An 18,468-nucleotide genomic window follows, 5' to 3' on the forward strand; every position below is an offset into this window, starting at 1 on the left:
GCCACTGTCTCTGTGTGATTCCCTGCTGGGGCGCTCAGGCCAGGGCTGGGTGGCCATAGGACACTGCTGTTTGCCCTGTCCGAGATGCCTGCAATGTTGGGTTTCCCCATTGCTTGGGCGAGGTGGGGAGGCCATGCTCCTCCTAGACATCTGGGTGTGGGAGGAACTGGAGACTCACTGCCCCACATCCAGGGACTGGGCCCTGAAGCTGTACCCTGAAGCAACCACAGCCCCCAAGGCTGAGCCTGCAGCTGCCTGCAACTCCTGGGAACCCAGCCCTCATGGGAGTGGGCTCTGTGCAGCCACACAGCTGCCTGCAGCGCGCATATCAACCTCCGTGCCAGCTGCCTGCTCGCCCCTGGCCTGGCAGGGCTCCTGGCTCACACAGCAGGTAGTAGGGTGGGGGGCACCTCCTCCGTGCCCTAGCCTGCTCTGGCAGTGGTCTGGGCATCCAGCATCATCCCAAGGCTGCTCTCTCAGGCACCTACCTGCAACTTTGCAGATTTAAAGGGACAGGACACACAACTTAGGCTAAGACAAGACATGAAATCCTCCTGCCTTCCACACCTGGTAGCCCCAAAATACCCAGCCCAGAGCCACACCCTGTGGCATGATCCCTGCTCCTGGATGGCTGAGTGCGAAGTCACTTTCCCCATGGGAGCCTGCCTTGTGGGGGCAGATGTGGTCCCCAGCTGCCCAGGGAAGGGGCCATCCCCCACTCTGGCTGCCCCCAACCCGACAGGGAAAGATGAACACGTGGCCTCAAGGGCAACCTGGATGAGGCCATGGCCACTCCTGCCGCTCAGGACCTGCCTCCAGAAGGCTTGGTGACCCCAGTGCTGTGGTGAGAGCAGAAATCCTGGTTTTGAAACGGAGCAGGGCTCCCAGGGAGTTGGCGCTGCGAGTAGGACAAGCTGCCACGCCTGGGCTGCGCAAGCCGGGGAGGGCAGGGATGTCTCCCTGTTGGCAGAGACATGGGCCGTGCCTGGGTCCGTGCCTAGCGTAGCGGGGCTGGGGGCCATGCTGGGTGGTCCCCATCTACTCCAGTCAATCTCTGAGTCCCAGGACTTCAGAGTGCTCCCTCCCCACACACAGTCCATGGTTCCAGTGGTCCCAATCCTAGAGGTTGGAGGCACATGTGGCCCAGCATGCAGTCAAGGGCTGGGGACACCGAGATCCCCACCACCACCCCAGGCAGGCAGCCCCTAAGGCTGTTGACGTGGGTGTTTGGTGCACTGAGGGAAAAAGCAGCCCTATGCCACTCAAATCCGAGACTGCCTGGGCTGGCTGCCAGCAGGGAGGTGGGCACCATGCTGCGTCTACACGTTCTCAGGCCTCTCTGGGACAAAGCCTTTCCGGCACTCGGACGACCTGCAGTCAGCCCCCTTTCCCAGTCAATGGAGAGCCCCGAGTTCAGGGACACCAGGCCACACCAAACCCCTCCATGCAACGCTCGCAGATGCCCAGGGTCTTCCGACCCTTTTGTTTCATCTCCGCACTGGAAGGAACCAGACCTGAGACCCAGCTGGGCCAGGGATCCCCGTTTCCCTCAGCCACTGGTGGCAAAGCAGGTAAGATGGGGGCCCTGACATCAGGCACTGCAGTCCCAGCCCTCCCACTGCCCCCAGCTCTGCTGGTTTCCTCATAGGCCTCAGGCCTGCTTTTCGTAAAGCCCCAGCTCCAGGAATCAGGTGATGGGGAGAGACTGGCGGCCAGCTGGGGCTTGTCCCAGCACTGATAAAGGCCAGAGAGCGCCTGCCCGAGAGTGGCAGGAGCTCTGGCCTCTACTGCCGCTGCGAGGACTGCCCTGCTCTGTGCCGCAGTCACAAGCCAGCCCCAGAGGTCCTGCGATGGGGACGCCAGGCCCCTTCTTACAGCCAGAGCAGGGCAAAAAACCCAACCAGGCCGGACTTTCGGAGCGGAGGGCAGGCGGATGAGGTCCATGCTGTCCTGGAGGCCAAGCGCGGACCTGGCCTGGTTGGGGGGGGGAGATTGGGAGGTGTTCAGTGTCCCATGCAAGTCTGGGCAGCCCCCATCTTTCAGCCCAAGCCCTGCGGGCCAAGTGGACACTGCCCTGCTCTGCCCCTGGCCCGGCTGCGCTCCCATGGGTGGAGGGCATGCTGGGGCAGATGCTCCCCTCCCTGGGCCTGGGTCCTGGGGAGCCCCCTCTGCAGAGTCCTAGTTCCCGGGGGGGGACAGGGACAGGGGCAGGGGCAGGGGCAGGGGCAGAGCCAGGGCTGGCCGGGCCCGCCCAGCGCCTCCCGCCTCCGGCTCCTCCCCCGCCGCTGCCGGGCGGAGCCGCACCGCACCGCACCGCGCCGCAGCCGGAGCCGGAGCCGGAGCCGGAGCCGGCGGCTCAGAGCGGAGCGCAGCGCCAGCCGCGATGGCCACCACCGTGCCCTGTACCCGCTTCACCGACGAGTACCAGCTGTACGAGGAAATCGGCAAGTAAGCAGCGGGCCGCGGGGCCGCCCTGCGCGGGCTGCAGCGCCGAGCACCGGCCGGGGAGCCGGGCCCTGCCAGAGCCGAGCTGGGACCCTTGCCTTGCCTTGTCCCGTCCCCGCGGGCCCGCTGCCCCTCCGCCCCCACTTCGGCCTGCGCTGGAGAGGCCGGACATGCAGCCCCTGAAGATAGGGCTGTCACCCGGGCGGGGGGGGAGTTGCCCATATGGGGAAACTGAGGCACAGGGGGTGGGAGGGTGCATTGCCAGAGGTGCCCAGCAGGTGGGCTGCAGTGGCCGTGCCTACCCCCCACCCCAGCCTGGCATGGCTCCCCTGGGTCTCCAAGCAGAGACGGGCACGAGGCTCCCCATACCAGCCCTGGACCTAAGGCTGGCCCTGCCACTGGTGGCTGGCGCCGGCCCTTGGCAAGACCCTTAACCCCCCCCACTTGGTGTTGCTGTCCAGTGCTGCCACTGCTTGGGACCCGGTTCCCTCTTCCCCATCAGGGCCTGGCGGGTTCCTCCCGGACATCCCGGGGTGGGATGCGGTGACACGCCAGGCCCTGCTGGCCTGTGGAGATGGGGGGTGCCGGGGTTGGGGTGCCCCGCACCCACCAGCTGCTGACACGCTTGGAGGGGGGGGAAGCCTGCCTCTGGTGGGGGTATGTGGCTCTGGGGTGCTGAGGCTGGACTGACCAAGGTCATGGCTAGGACCTGAGCGCAGTGTTGGGGCCGATGGTCAAGCTGCAGGGTCCAAGCAGCCTTGGAGTGGGTTGAATGCCTGGATGCAGCTGGGAGGAGGGGAAGCTAAGGCACGAAGCATGGCCCCAGGCTGTTGTATCAGCTAGGCCCTCCCTGCTGTGGGGAGCACAGGGTGGTTCGCAGAGGCTGCTGGACACAGGCCCCCCCCACGCCCCCCCAAGACCCAGGGGCACCGGGCCAGGGTTCCCTCCTCTTAGAGACACCTGGAGAAACTCCCTGCCACCAGGCGCATCATGTTTGCTGGTGCCAGGAGATACAGAGCCTGGAGGCAAGGCCTCGGGGCTGGGGGACTCCCAGTGCCTCCCTGCAGTGGGTGTCCATGCTTGCGGAGGCTCCGGCTGCCAGCACCCTGACAGCCACGCTCCCTTCTCATGTCCCCAGGGCTGGGAGCATCTACGGGAACCTCTCGTCGGCTCCCACAGCCCTGCCGTGAGGTGACACCCCTCCGTGCAAGTCTGAGCCCTCCCAGCTCCAGAGCAGATGGCTTCTCCCTTAATCCTCCCTCCGGATTTCCCATCCACAAGCCAGGATCAGGCCGGACAGTTCCCCACAGCCAGCAGGGCCTGATGCTGATGGCCACTGGGTGCCAGCCTCAAGATGGTGGCACGTTCTCAAGGCTGGCAGGTCTAGTGGCAACAGAGCTGGGGCTTGGCGGGGGGGGGGACCCCATTGTGGACAGAGGGGGAGATCCAAGGGATTTAGGGTCCGGCCTCGGGCAATGGATCAGCTGCCCCAGGGCTCTGGGGAGAATTAGGAGCTGTCCTGCTGGGGACAGTTTCCAGGGCATGTCAGGAGGAGCTGGCTGCCACAGGATCCTGCTGGGCCACTGTAGTGAGCCACGGGGCCACAGATTGGCGCAGAGGCCCCAGAGACCCCCTTGCCACTGGGCCCCAGCCTTCCCAGGGGGCCTGGAGCTGGACCAGCCTCCAGTGCCTCCATCCCAGGCCACCCAGAGCCTCTTCTTCCCTTTCCCTTTCCAGGCATCCCCCCACCCTGCATCCAATGCGGGGTACCCGGCGTTTCCATGGTAACAGACTGCTGCGGTGGCAAACACTGCAGCATGCCTCGGCAGCAGAGGGAGGCCAGGCGGGCGGGGGCGGGTTGCTGCGATCTGCTCTCCGGGAGGGGTTTGGACCCCCTGCTGCAAACCTGGGGTGCCCTGGCTAGGGGAGAGACCCACCACAGGGTCCCCAGCAACTCCCCGCCCCCCCCCACCCATGGATCGCCCACAGTACAGGGTCTCTGATGCACAGCAAAGGCATCCCACAGCCCAGGAGTCTCCAGTGTGGTGCCAAGCAGGCTGGGGGACCCAGACATCACGGCAGGGTCCTGTATGCTGGTATCTCTGGGAGACCCCCCTGCTTTGGAGCTTGTGGCCACACAGGACTAAAGAGAGGTGGAGGCAGGGAGCAAAGCCTGACAGCTGCAGTTTGGGGACTGCTGCCGTAGACCTCCTTGCAGCTTGGGGGGGCTTTGAAAGTCTCCAGAGCACTGAGCAGGACTTGGCAGCTCTGGGGCGTGGCTGGGGCTTCCCCCTGCTGGCTGCATTGGCCCCGTGCCCGGCTGGGCGGACTTGGGCTGGATGGTGTCGGGGCTAGGAGCCTGGTGCCGGAGGGGAAAAGTGTGGCTGGGGGGAGCAGGGGAGCCCTGTCTCCTCCTAGCAGGCTGGCACAGTCATGGCTCCCTCCTCCTTGCCCTCGTGGTCACTGTATCTCTGGTACATGTCGCTGTACAGACTCAGGGCTGCTCGGTGCCACCAGGAGAGCAGAGGCAGGTGCACCAGGCGCAGGAGGCTGAAAAGAGACTGTTAAAGGAAGAATGAAGCACAGGTTTGCACCTTTGAGAGAAGTGAAGCTCGCTACCATTTCACTAGGGCCAGGCTCCATCCTTCAGCGAGTCTGGACCCTTCACCTTCTTCTGCCAGGATAAGCCATGGTGTCTTCTGGCCAGGCAGCCGGGCTGGATCATCCTGCCCTTCTTCCTAGCTCTGCAGTGATCACAATGCTTCTGTGTAGGACAGGGGTCAGCAACCCCTGGCACGCATGCCGAGCATGGCACGCAAGGCCATTTTACTCGGCACAACGCGCCAACCCGGGCTCTAAGCAGCTGTTGCCAGCCACAGAACCCAGGCTGCTCCCAGCAGGCGGCTGGGAGGCTGCAAGGCCTGCTGCAAGCAGACTGAGCTCCGTGGGCTGGCTGCAGCCGGGGGGATGCAAACAGCTGCTCCGGGCTCCGGCGTGTCGGCACTCCAGCACCTTCCAAGATAGACGTTGTGGGTTTTTTGGCACTCTGGTCAAAAAACGTTGCCTACCCCTGGTGTAGGATGATAGCCATCCTCAGGACGGGGATGGGTGTTAGCAGCCTGGGGGCTATATTTCCCTCTGTTTGGCACAAGGGAGAAGGATGCCAGGAGGATAGACAGTTATGGAACTAGCTGGCTTTTTGGGAAATCACCCTGCCACAGATTTTCCATGTGGCCATGATCAAATCCGTTTGCCTTTCCGGCCCCAGCTGGACACTGGGGAGAGGGACCTGCCTCGCTTTGCCTGCTAGAGACACCAGGTGAAGGGGCCTCCTTGTTCCAAGGGCCATGTCCCTAGCAGAGGCAGACCCATGTCCCATTTTTCACTTCCCAGGGCCTGTGTCCTTTCCCCTTCCCTCAGTGCTCATCACATGGGACCTGCACTGTTCTGGTGCGGCATTTTTTTTGGGGTGGAAGCAGCAGTAACACGGTGAGTCTTAGGTGTCCGTTGAAGGGCAGCTGGTGGGTGCTGTAGTGTAGGATTTCGGGGCTGGTGAACAACTCACTGGAATAGTGTAGTGTAGACAGGGCTCAGGAGCTGGCAAGGCCTTGGGGACAGGAGGGAACAGCTGCAGGGCTTGCCAGTTTGGGAGGGGCCTGGCACCTCTGATCCTGTCATCCTTGGCTTTGCAAAGACCATGGAAGCCAGGAAAGGCTGTTCCTGTCTTCGTGGGTCTTCCAGCCCAGGTGTTGCTATCAAAGATGCACAGCTCACACCAGCATGGGGTAGAGGCGCACTGTGCATAGTGGAGATGTGGGATTTCCTTTCCCCCACCCCGCGCTGGCTGCACCCCAGCCCAAGCCCTCTCACTGAGCCTTGCCTGGAGCGCAGGGGAAGCCCAGGAGAAATCCTCTGCCAAACCTGTGTCTGTTTGAAGGAGCCCCTTGCTGCTCCCACGCTTTGAAGGTGCGTGGAGTTCCCTGTGCCCACCAGGGTGCCCGCCAGACACCGCCGGGAGAGGCTGAGACATGGGTATGGAAATCGCAGTGCTCTAGAAGCCTCCAGCCCAGTTTCAAGTCCTTCGCTCTCCCTGCTGGCTGGGATCACGTGCCCGCAAGCGACCAGCATGCTGCTGTCTCCACTGGCCATGGGACAGCACTGTGAGTCTCTCAGGAGCAGGCCCAGACTGCAGCTGGCCTGACCCCATTTCGGCAGCCCCCACCCTGCCAGATAGTGCAAGGCCCAGCCTCCCGTGATGGCTGCCTTTGAGCATCTGCAGTTTGCCAGGCTGCTGTCTCTAAAGCCAGAGGGAACAGAAAGCTGCTTCGCTGCAGGGAGGTGGTGACAGCCATTCCTGCTGGCTCATGGGACCCCTGTGTCCCTGAACCCCCCTTGTAGCCATGTCCCCACATGGCAGGGTCTCCAGGTACCCCTTCCCCTCTGGCTTGTGCTTCCCCTGCCCCCTTGACTTCCTGGGGCACTTGGTGCTTTGAGAGCGAGCAAGCTGACTCCCAACCCCACAGTGCAGCCCTCCGTGCCATTCCCAACCCCCAGAGGTTCCTGGGCAGTGCTAGAAAACTGCCCAAGCCGGTGTAAAGCCAAGCTCCTGGGTGCCAGGAGCCCCAGGCACAGATCCTGCAGGCAGGGGCCAGGCTCAAGAAAGCCCTTGCTGTCTAAGTCAGGCCATGTGGAGCTGGTAACAGTGGAAACTGTGGTGGGACCCCAGGAGAACCGTACTGTTGGGGTTGAAGGACAGCAGTAAAGGATGGGGAATTAACCAATGGACCTTGCTCCTGTGTGTGCACATGTTGCAGGGGGAGAGGAAGAGGGGCTGGCCATGGGATGGATGGGAACATGGTGTGGCTCCAGGGATGCTTGGTCGCCAGCTGCATCTGGCTGGCACATGGTGATGGGGTGGGTTTCCCAGTGTGAGGAAGGCTCTTCCAGAACCTCCTCCACCCCGAGCTGTTCCCTGGCTGCTGGTGGATAACGAGGATCAAGAGCAATTAAGTCCCCCAGAGCCATTCATCCCCCATCCCATCCTTGGAGAACAGCTCCCTCCCCTCCAGCCCCTGACAGCTTTCCTCCAGGTCCTGTCCCCTTGCAAGGGCATGGGGGAGGAAATCAGATGCTGCTTTAATGAGCAGGGAGGTATCACTGGGAGGGGAAAATTCTTAAGGCGGGGGAATGAAAGGAGTCAATAAACCCCCTGGGCTGGGTTTGCCAAGCAGCAGAGCCCCAAGGACAGGAGTGAGATGGGGGCAGAGAGCCCCTCATGTTCCCGGAGGTGATTCAGGAGGCTGGAGAGGCAGAGATGGGCCTTGTGGGGTTGGCAGTAGGGCCCGGGCTCTGGCCGGTCCTGGTCTGTCCTGTCCCTGCCCTGACGCTCTGTGGTGAAAAGGGCCAGGAGTGTCACGTGCTTGCACAATGCCTTTAGCTGGTCCCTCACAGCTGGAAACCACAGCCCCCCGCCATGTGCTGTCAACCCAGTCCAGGCCTGAGGGCAGCCACCTCGAGCTCAGCTTCAAGCCACCATTGCAAGTCTCATGCATGCCCCCTCACCCCAGGGAGACTGCAAAGTCTCAGCCTTGCTGTTAAGGAGCTGAAGGGTGGCTGGCAGGGCCAGGGTCAGAGCTCTTCCTGCCTCTCCTGCACCAAGGGGCTGGGAAACAAAGCCACTTCAGGGGTCCCTGATGGCCTTGGTAAGCAAATCCATCCTCCCTGGGGCCTGGCGTGGACCAGGCAGGGGGCTCTCAAGAAGATGTGGCTTCAGAGGCAGCCGGGGGAGGGAGCCATCAAGGATCTCTCTGTCCCCAAGTCCATGCCTGGCAGGTCCCTACCCCGCCACTTCATCTGAGCTGGTGCAGGTTTGCTGGAGTCTGGACAGTGAGTGTCCTGTCTCGCTCTCCTCTCCTCTCTCTAGGGGGGCCTTCTCGGTGGTGCGGCGCTGTGTCAAACTCTGCAGTGGCCATGAGTACGCAGCCAAGATTATCAACACCAAGAAGCTGTCTGCGAGAGGTAGGTGTGGGCCCAGCCTGACTGCTGTGGGGGGAAGAGGTGGGCATGGCCCTCATGATGGAGGGGAGAAGGCATCAAGGGCGTTGTGGTGTGCCCAGTGGCCTTACCTTGGCCAAGAGAAACCAGTGTCCTCATGCAACTTGTTCAGAGCATCAGGGGCTGGGGAGAGGGCTCTGTCTGCTGCAGCTGGTGTGGAGGGAGCTGGCAGCTGGCTTTGCAAATGCCCATATGGTCGATCCCAGCTGGGGCACAGACCCTGCTACATAGCTTTGCTTGGCGCCCCCCAGCATTGGTGCTGGTTGCTTTGTGGCCAAGTATTCAGTCCCCTTTGCAGAGTACTCAAGAAGAGATACTGAGAGCATGAGCTTTCACGAACCTGGGCTCACTGCTGCCACGACGGCCGAGCCCTGGGAATGGACTGAGAGAACTGGTCAAGGGTTTCTGGCAGCATCTCACACCCCAGCTGGGTGATGCAGGATGATATGGATGTGAGTGCCTGTAGCTCAGCCTTCTCACCAGGGAAAGCAGGGATTTAACATGACGGTTGCAGCAGGTGCCTGACAGAATCAGCACCGGCTGATGGTGGCTTCGTAGTAAATGGGGATTGTCTGTGCTATGGGGCGTCCATGAGAGAATTGCAGGGGCACAAGAGATAGTCACTATGTTCACCAGGTTTGTGCCTCTGGCTGCCAGCTGCTGAGTGATGTAGGACAGCTGTCCCGTTCCTTGGGGAAGTGAAGACACAGCAAGGAGCCTAGACACCACGGTGATGGGCACAGGGTGAGGGGGTCCATACTCCACCTCAGGCATGCTGGACCCACTGCTTCATGCTTCCAATGTCATGGGTGATCTCATGCTTGTCTCCATGGGGACCAATGGCAACATCACCACCTGACACACATGACCTCATGGCAGCCAAAGATCCTCACTCATTAGGGTGATGAATGCCTCTGGCTGCAGCGGAGGAGACATGGAAAACCACTGGCCCAGAGACCCCACTTCCTCAGCTGCCCCAAGAGAGGCAATGTTGCCTGGGGAAGAAACTGCCTGGCATTAAAACAGGGGTAGAAACAGAGTTATGGGGGCACTTACCCTCCCCTGAGAGCCAAAGCAGGGCTGCTTACCTGTGTTACAGATGGGGGAAACTGAGGCATGGGGCCTGGGTCCCAGACCTGCCCAGTCCAGCACTCTGACACTGGGGCTGCCCATCCATGCCAGGAAGTACCCACGGCTCTTGCAGGTCAGGGATATAATCCCACCTTCCTTCATCTGCATATCCATGTGTATTAGCCCAGTCAGAGTCAGCTGCTAGGCCAGTGTGTTTGTGTAGGTCCTATGTCAAGCATCAAGGGTGCTTTTTCTCACCCACTCAGCTAAATTTTTGGAAGAAGCCACTGATTTGAAATATAAAAAAGAGCTCAGGAGGGCTTGGCCCAGCCAGTGAACACCCTCGAGGGGAAATCTGTTGTTAGAATAAAATACAGCCCTGGGATAACCTGGATTTATTCCTGGGCATGGTAAAAATCATGTGAGGGCTCTCCACTACCAATCAACCCCTCAGAGCTATTTTGTAGCACCGGGTTGGGATACTGTGGCTGAGGCAAGGAAGCCAAAAGCTAAGGCTGTATGCAGCACCTTAACTCTGCCCTCCGCTGCAGGCCTGCTGGTGCTTCTCTAGAGCTTCGTGATCTCATGCTGGAAGGGCTAGTTTCAGTAAGGGAAGGTTGTGGTCTATGCAACTCCTAGCGCTGTGAAGTCCTGGCCCATGGGGAGGGATGGTTGGCACTGCTCTGACCCCATGGGTTTTGAGCAATGTCTGGGGGTGGGTGACAAGGCCGAGCAGAGGGGAAGGGGAAGTTGTGTGGGTTTTGCTAGCGGCATGGAAGGGAGGAAGGAGAAAAAGGCTGCCAGAGGTGGGATATGTATGATCAGACTTGGCTAACCTCTGTTCAGACTCTGCTAGCCAGCGGCCCTGGCTTTAGTTCAGCTTGGAGGGGACAGCCAGCTTTGCAATGTGGATTAGCAGGGTTTTAGGTGTAAGAGGTTGACCAGATTGGGAGGATAAGAACACTAAAGAGGTGCCGTGGCAGAAATATTTAAACTAGATCAGCACCGGCAGGGCTGATGGAGGATCAGAGACTGAGGCAGCCTGGTCAAGTTGATAAGGCACCAACTGTCTGGTATGTCAGGGACCTTGTGAGCAGGGATCACTGCAAGTGGGGGAGGCAGGCAGCACCCAGGGATGTAGGCCGGTGCCCGGGGTTGTTCTGGGTTGCATGAGCAAGAGGTCAGTGCAGGGACATTGTAGGGGAAGGTGAAGGGTCCTAGTCTCACTTGTCTCCTGGGGCTTTCTGGGGACCCACCACTCATAAATAGTCTAAATCTCCTAATGGGGAGACCTGTCCACCACCTCAGATGTCTCTCAGCTCTCCAGCCCCAGCTTTCCTCTACTGGGCTTCACCCTGTTACCATCAGCAGTTCCTCAGGAGCCAGTCTCTCTGTCAGTGACTCTGGCCTGCATGCTCTCTGTGCGGTGGAGACACCAAGGCCTTGCCTAGGGGAGAACCACGGCCATGAGGTTCATGCATGAAGCTGAAGATCTCCGGCGGGCAGGACAATCTGGCTGGCCCAGATAGAAGCCAGGGGGGGAGCTTCTTCCATTTGGATCAGGGGCATGAGGTTTAGCAGGGGACAGTCTTTGGAGTCAGGAAGGTGCCACTGGTCATCCCCATAGCATTCCTCTACAATTTGGCTGGAGTAGTAGTCACTGGTAGTAGCCACTGCTAGTTGGCTCATCGCTTATGTCTCACTGGGCACGTTCCCATCTCGCCAAGCTCTGGAGCATGCACACTGCCCGTTGCAGAGGCCAGGAGTGCCAAGCTGGTGGGTGACACCACAGGTCCTGTGCATGTTACCAGGATGGCAGCAAATCCAAGTGTCCGGGGTAGTCTCCATGCCATGGGATCTTGTGCAGCAGGGCTTGGTAGGCTCTCCGCCTTGCTCGGGGGCCAGGCCAGACAGTGCAGTGGAAGGCTGCAGTGTCAGAGGAGACGTTCCCTTGCAAGGCAAGATCTGGGCTGTGACACCAGCGAGCTGCATGCTATTCCTGGCAACGTTCCCCTGAGGGGGTGATGGGCTCAGGCACACAGCCCACGGACTTGCACTTGAATCTGGCCTTTCCTCGCCTTCTAGTTCCAACTCTCCAGCCTTGCGGGTATTTCCAGTTTGGGGTCTCATATGACACCAGGGAAAGGAGATGAGGTCTCAGTATCCTTGCAGGATTACTTTTCCCCCCTGCAACCTGGTGAGAGAACAGCTTCCCTAGTCCGATTGTCCTAAAAACTGACGGGCCCCAGAAACACCCCAGAAACACCATGTCCAGGATGGGATGCTAGTGTGGACCCATCATGGTCCGTGTTTCTTTCGGTGCTGGCCTGCGTTTTCAACTAAGGCATTGAGGTACGCCTCACCAAGTTAATTTGCTTGGATCCGACCGCCACCAACATCTGGGATCCCACACCACGTGGGGAGAAGCTATAGTTAAAAAAGTGATTAGATGAGACAGGTCTGGTGTCACAAAGTGGGGGCAAATTTGAGCCACAAGCCAGGAGAAATGCTTTGCCATTGTGTTATCTCGTGCCCTCTGCGTGGTGGCTACCCACTCAACGAGCGCAGGGCAGAAGGCCTCGAACCCAAGCAAAACCTCACAGCTCTCGCAGCCTGCCCCTGGCTGCAGCTCTGTGCAGTGTAGAGAGTATTGACATACTCTCTTGTGCTTCTCAGCCGGGGTGCCTAGAGAGCCTTTCAGGGGGTGGCACAGGGTCAGGTGTGTGAATGCACTTCACAAAATAGCTCTGCAGATTTCAAGTTGAAAACCATTCTGGCCTGTCAGGCCCTTTCTGAATTCCTCACCAGAGAAGAGTGGCTCTCGTGTTTTTCTTTAGCTGAGAAACGAATGAAAGCTCAGAGCTGGCATTTTCTGAGTGGGGCCTGGAGTCTAAAAAAAGTTAAAAACCACCACTCTCATCTTTGCCTTGCTTTTGCTAGCAACTAAGGCCCTCCTGCTGTTCAGCCTTGCCCATAGATCTTTCCCTTGAACAGCTGATTATTCTTACACCACAGAGAGCTGGAAAATTGATGCATATTAGTGGGATGGATGAAAGCCAGCGTGCCTTGAGTGGGGTCTGCAGTGGGGCCAGCTGATCGTGTCCCCAGGGCTCCTGAGAGCAGCCTACTTGTAGACTGTCTTGGAGACAGCATGCACAGAGCTGTGGCAACCCCCTGGACCCTCCTAAACTGTACGGTGCTGGCCCGACTGAGCTCAGCAGTCTAGGAGCCTGGAAACCCAGCTGCGGCTCTCCTGGACTTCATTGCCTCACACCAAGGTGATCTGTGGTTTCCTGAGTTTGAATTCTCCCCTTGGTCTGGGACTTCCTGCTGTGGATGTTAGCGTGCCCAATAGCAGTTGGCTGGTGGAAGTCAGAGGGGTGAAGGCTATACCTCTTACTGGCCTGGCTGGGAGAGGCTGGACTGCATCTGAGGTAGGAAGCATGGTAGAGCCCAGTGGCCTCGTTCAAGATGACCCCAGCTCTCGGCCTGGAGCCCTGGGTCCAAGCCGAGGAAGAGAGGCACCCAGTGCACGCCCCAGGCATACGCCGTGGAGCCCAGAATAGGAAGGGGACATTCGGCCCCTGCAGCCTGCACTGCTGGGCCCCTTCCCCTGATATCAGGCATTTGTGGTCATGTGGGAAACCCTAGAGACCCCTCACACATCCACAGGAGGTAGCGAGGGCTGAGTGATTGTTTCTCTGCCCAGCCAGTGTCACAGAGCACAGTTTGGGATGTTGGGCCAGTTGCTTAAAGCAAGTGCTAGAGACTGTCATCGTTTCATAGCTGGTAGGGTTGGAAAGGACCTGAGCAAATCAAGTCCAACCCCCTGCCATGGGCAGGAAAGGATGCTGAGGTTGTTAAGCACTGACTCCTCAGAGGCAATAAGAACAGTGCCGAAAGCCTTGAAAGGGCTTAGAGCAGCTAGGCACCCAGCACAAGCCAACACTCACCCCTCCTCTGCCCACCTCAGTTTCTCTGGGAGTGTGCACACCCAATGCTGCAGCACCGCAGCAAACCCGCTGTGGTTGGGCTGGGATGGAGCCAACTGTGCCACATGGAGCTCATGTGTGAAATCAAGATAGAAAAGATTAGTGCAGTTTGCTGGCCCATGCCTCCTTTGCCAGGGCCCATTTATACTTGGCCATACACTAAGGCCCATGATGAACATAGGTGTGATCTGTCTCCAGGACGTGGTCAGGCAGCAGCTCTTCACGCAGCTCAGCTTGGCATCATGTGGTAGAGCGAACAGCCAGGCTGCAATGCCCGCAGCTTGAGCAGGGAAGCAGGATTTAATCAGGATGGTGGATCAGTTGGGAAGGGGGAGGTGGGTGCCATGGGTCTCGAACTGGACCTGCTGCTTTTGCCCCATGCAGGAAAGGGAGTCACTGTCTGCCCTTGGCATGGGGTAGACCCAGGACAGCATGACCCCCCTGACACAACTGCTCTCTCCCCACTCCTCCAGTGTTGGCAGGCTGGGGCAGGGCTGGGAAAGAGCCGGGGTATTTGTTCTGCATGGCCCAAATAACCCTCCGCACTATCCTCAGGGAGGTTCAGTTTGCTCTGGCTGGTGCAATGGCCTCAGCGCGGCCTCCTGGTGCCTGTCCCTGGGGGGGCTTAAGCCCTGAGCCTCCTGACTCTACATTCAGATGCACTGTTCTCTGAGACAGTTTCTCAACCTTTTAAGTAGCAAGTACCCCCTAACTTTTGAAATTTTTAATAATTACCCCAACACTCAATTTTCCAGGGGATTTTATATTTACAGACTAATGTGTGCCATATGTTGGAAGAAGGGCTGTGTATATAAGGCTGTGATACAACAGATATCTGATCTGGTGTGGATAGAGTTGCCATCTTTTACACCAGGGGTGCACAACTCAAGTATATACCTGGGCTAGAGGTGATGTAGGCCAAAGCTAGGAGGGCACACCAAATTATTACTGGGGAATTTAAAGCACCACACAATATGCAGTGCACCAAATTTTTTGCCATAGTTTTGAGAGGAAAGGAGGGCAAGAGAGAAAGAGATAGAGGGGAAAAGAGGGCAAGAGAGAGTGTTGGGGTACTCGTGTACCCCCCGCTTGTGTATCGTTTACCCCCAGGGGTACGTATACCACAGGTTGAGAAACTATACTCTGAAACATGTGGCAGGGATGTGGCCCACCCCTCCAAACTGCCACAGCCTTCCACGGGGCTCTTCAGAGCTCCCCTAGTCATTGACCAGAGCCGTAATCCAGCCTTTCTGGCCCATTCCTGTGCTGTCCATCAGGGTTTTCTCTTCCTTGTGACACACAAGAGAGGGTCCGCCAGTGACCAGGCCCCCTGAGGACCTCCCCTCAGCCCCCTACCTCTTACATGCCAGGCTGTCACCCCTCCTTGCACTCTATGGAGCAGACACAGGCATGTGGGGTCCCCACAGTGCTGCAGGTCCATGCCCCAGCCTAGCTGGAGCCAGGTCCTTCACATGCCCCTGCCCCTAATCCAGGGGCTTTCAGCCTTTTTTAATAGGTGTACCCCCAGCATCTGGACACGGCAAGGGGGTGGCGAATGGCTGCCCTTGCTCCCCCCCCCGGCCCTGCTTCTGAGACACAGTGGCACGGGCTGGTGGGTGGTGGCACTCTGTCCTCGCCCGCCTGCACATATCCACTAGGGCCTTCCCAAGTACCCCAAGGGATACGCTTACCTTGGTTGACAACCCCTGCCCTATTCCATCAGGTGACCAGGTGACACGGGGTTTGACCCCAAGTGGGTTGAGAGCCTGGCTGCAGTGGTGATCGCACCATGGATGTCCTGGCACTGGGCCTTACCTCTTGGAGTCATGAGGGCAGTTTGGAGAGCAAGAATAGTCCTGGGAGGGAACAGTAAAGACCTTTGTTCCCATATCATGCCATCCGACTCTGTGCTGCAGTGCCTGCCCCAGGAGCTAGGCAGAAATGGAACAAGAGCTGCTCAGATTGATGGCGCGGGGCATGCCCCGGAGAGCTGGCATAATTCTGGCTGCCTGGGACAGCTGGCTCAGCATGCATGTAGGCCACGGGGCCATGTCCTCTTCTGCACATGGAGCTGCGTATCCCCAGGTCCAAGGATCCCTGCTGATTTCTCCCCCCACACCCCGGGGGCATGTGGCCACTCTCTCTCAGCACATGCGAGACCTGGCAGCATGCCTGCGACAGTGCCTGGGGCCTCTGCCCTTGTTTGTCACACTTCTCCCTGCTGTTTCCTTCCTCCCCTTCCTTCCCGGGGCCCCAGCTCTCAGCCAGTGGCCTGCCCTGGCCCAGCTTTCAAGCCCCAGCTCCCAGCTCTCAGCTTCCAACGTAGGCCCCAGCTGCCTGCCTGCTGCAGAGGACTCTGCTTGTCATTTGCATTCGGTTCCAGTTAAAAATAGCAGCTTTCCTGCCCCCCACCCCCACCCTGTCCTCCCCATACCATCTTTCAGGCCGTGGTCCCCCGCCCCCCCCCAGCTCTGCTGCTGCTGTGCTAATCAGTGTCCTGGGTGGCATGACAGGATTAGCATACAGCTGGGTTAGTAGAGGACACTTGCAGCCACTGCATTGCAGGTAGAATGGAGCATGCTCAGTCACGCCACTCCCCTCCCCAGCCAGGCTCTACATGGCTGGGCCATGGCTGCCCCCCCCGCCCCCCCGCACCAGGCAGCACTGGGGAAGTGCCCATTATCTTCCAGACATCTCTGTCCCCAGTGAGATGGGTGCCGGGAGCCTGGCCCCACTGTCTCAGCTTGGCAGCTGGAGCAGAGCAGCTCAGAGATCCAAGCCAGATGGTGCAGATCTGTACAGCCTCTAGCCCGCCCCCTGCCTTCACAGCCTCCCCACTCTGGTCCGAGCCATGTCCCAGCCCTGCAGGGCCAGGGAAGACCCCAGCCTGGGTGAGGAGCTCAGGTGGATGGAGCAGGGCTGAGCCTGAATGTCTCTACTCGACAGCAGCTTCTTGGGACCCCTACTGAGCAAGTATGACTGGAAGCCACTTGCTGTGTGCTGGTTGCATGTCCTGAACCAGCTCCAACCGTGGAGAAGCCATGCTCTGCCCAGAGCAGGGGTGGGCAAAATGCAGCCCACAGACCGGATGCGGCCCGCCAGGCCATTCTATCTGGCCCGTGGGGCGCCTAAAAAATGTAGAAAATTAATTTTTATCTGCCCCTGGCTGCCTGTCATGCGGCCCTCGATGGCTTGCCAAAACTCAGTAAGTGGTCCTCCACCAAAATAATTGCCCACCCCTGGTCCAGAGCATCAGCATTGCATGCACAGGCTTCTACCAACTACTCCCACCTCACCCCAGGCTGTTTGGTGTTGCAGCATTGAACTTTCCAAGGAGCTCCTGGACTGTAGAGAGCAGCAGGGTGACTTCCCTCTGGGCCCATACTGGCCTCTGTGTCCCTCTGGCTGGGAGTCCTAGGTCCTATGCTCAGCCTGGCCACCCAGAAGGGTGGGGGATCAAGCCAGCTATACCTGGGAGTGAAGTCACCTCTTAGCATGCCGTTCCAACACCCGGTTTCCAAACTGCTCTGAGCCTCTGTCTGGGAAACTTGCCAGCAAAGCACGCCTCTCGTGGCCACATAGTGCTGACCCACTGTGAACGTGACCCCTGCTGCTGGCTCCTGCAGCAGATCTGGGGGTTTTGGCCTTCCCCCCTTGCCACGGGGGGATCTACCTTGCGAAGGCTGAAGAGATCTAGGTCCCTCCTTCTCTCCCCGTAGGGCCTTGCCCATGAACGACGCCGTGCCCCCAGCAGCTGGGGGTGCATGACAGTGGGAAGCTGGGAGCTGTGGCAGATGCCATTGGCGCTGTCGGCAGTGGGGGGTTGGCAAGCGCTGACCAGGGGTTGGCAACCACCCGCAGGCGCTGCCAGCAGCGTCGGCAGCGCCTTTTCATAGGGGGTGCATGTGCACCTGCATGCATCCCCTACACGTTGCCGGTGGCCTTGCCTGCAGGCCTCTGACCATACGAGCGGCCCTCCTCTTAACCCTCTCAAGATTCTCCGCATCCCTCTTGAAGTGCAGTGCCCAAAACTGGACGCAGTACCCCAACTGCAGCCTCACCACTGCCGCATAGAGGGGAAGCATCACCTCCCTGGACCTGTTTGTCATGCATCTGCTAATGCATGATAAAGTGTTGTTAGCCTTGTTGATCACTTTGTCACATCGACAAGTGAATCCCTAGACCATTCAGTAAACCCCTAGACCAGAGCTGTTTTGTGGGAGAGACCCAAGGCTTGTTCTCAGCCTCTCAGACTCTCATGGACCCACCTGGACGAGGCGCCTTGTGGCTGGTGAACACTGAGCACGCAGCTCTGGGCTTGCTGCATGCTCTGCTCTGGCTTCTCAGGCATGGGATTGTGCCTTGTGCCTAGCTCATGCTGACCCTCAGATACCCAGTTAGGGTTGCAGGGGGCTCAAAGGTGGCAGGGTGGGATGGCAGGGCTGCTCTGTGCCTCAGTTTCCCCATCCCTACCATGGGTGGATGTTGATACTCTCTCCTCTGTGAAATGTCTTATGAGATCCTGCAATGACAGCACCAGTCCTGCTATTGCCTGAGGCTGACTGAGGCTTGGGGGCAGCACAGTGTCCATCCAGCCAAGAAGGTGAAGAGGCAGCAGCCAGGGTTGAGCACATGCCAGGTCTGTTGTCTGGCTACTACTGCAACTGAGCTATCCTTGACTGCCAGGCTGGGCTCAGCAGAAGGATCCTGGCAGTCACAAGTTGTGGATCCTGGAGAGGAAGCGAATGGGGCATGGGGAGGGGGTTCCCCCTGCCCCAAAGTCCACCCTGCCCAGGCACCAGCTCCAGGGAGAAGGCCTCACTGGGTACAGTGGGGCCTGGAGGAGATGCCCCGCCACACTACCCTTCCCTAACTGTAGCCTGGGGAGCATGTCCCAGCTTGCACC

General features: G+C 59.3%; 1 protein-coding gene across 10 annotated transcripts in view; it reads left to right on the plus strand.

Moving 5' to 3' along the window:
• The first annotated feature begins 2,294 nt into the window (after window positions 1-2,294).
• CAMK2B (calcium/calmodulin dependent protein kinase II beta) overlaps window positions 2,295-18,468 on the plus strand; it is a 61,450-nt gene continuing 45,276 nt past the window's right edge. For 6 of the 10 annotated variants that reach the window (XM_059730486.1, XM_059730489.1, XM_059730488.1 and 3 more), the window contains exons 1-2: window positions 2,297-2,448; window positions 8,369-8,463. In XM_059730486.1, coding sequence (XP_059586469.1) covers window positions 2,384-2,448; window positions 8,369-8,463 — 160 coding nt within the window. In that variant the 5' untranslated portion in view covers window positions 2,297-2,383. Of the gene's footprint in view, window positions 2,449-8,368; window positions 8,464-18,468 lie in introns of all 10 variants that reach the window. The other 4 variants (XM_059730493.1, XM_059730494.1, XM_059730495.1 and 1 more) reach the window with 3 other exon arrangements.

This window comes from Alligator mississippiensis, chromosome 7 (assembly GCF_030867095.1).
Source record: "Alligator mississippiensis isolate rAllMis1 chromosome 7, rAllMis1, whole genome shotgun sequence".
NCBI lineage: Eukaryota > Metazoa > Chordata > Crocodylia > Alligatoridae > Alligator > Alligator mississippiensis.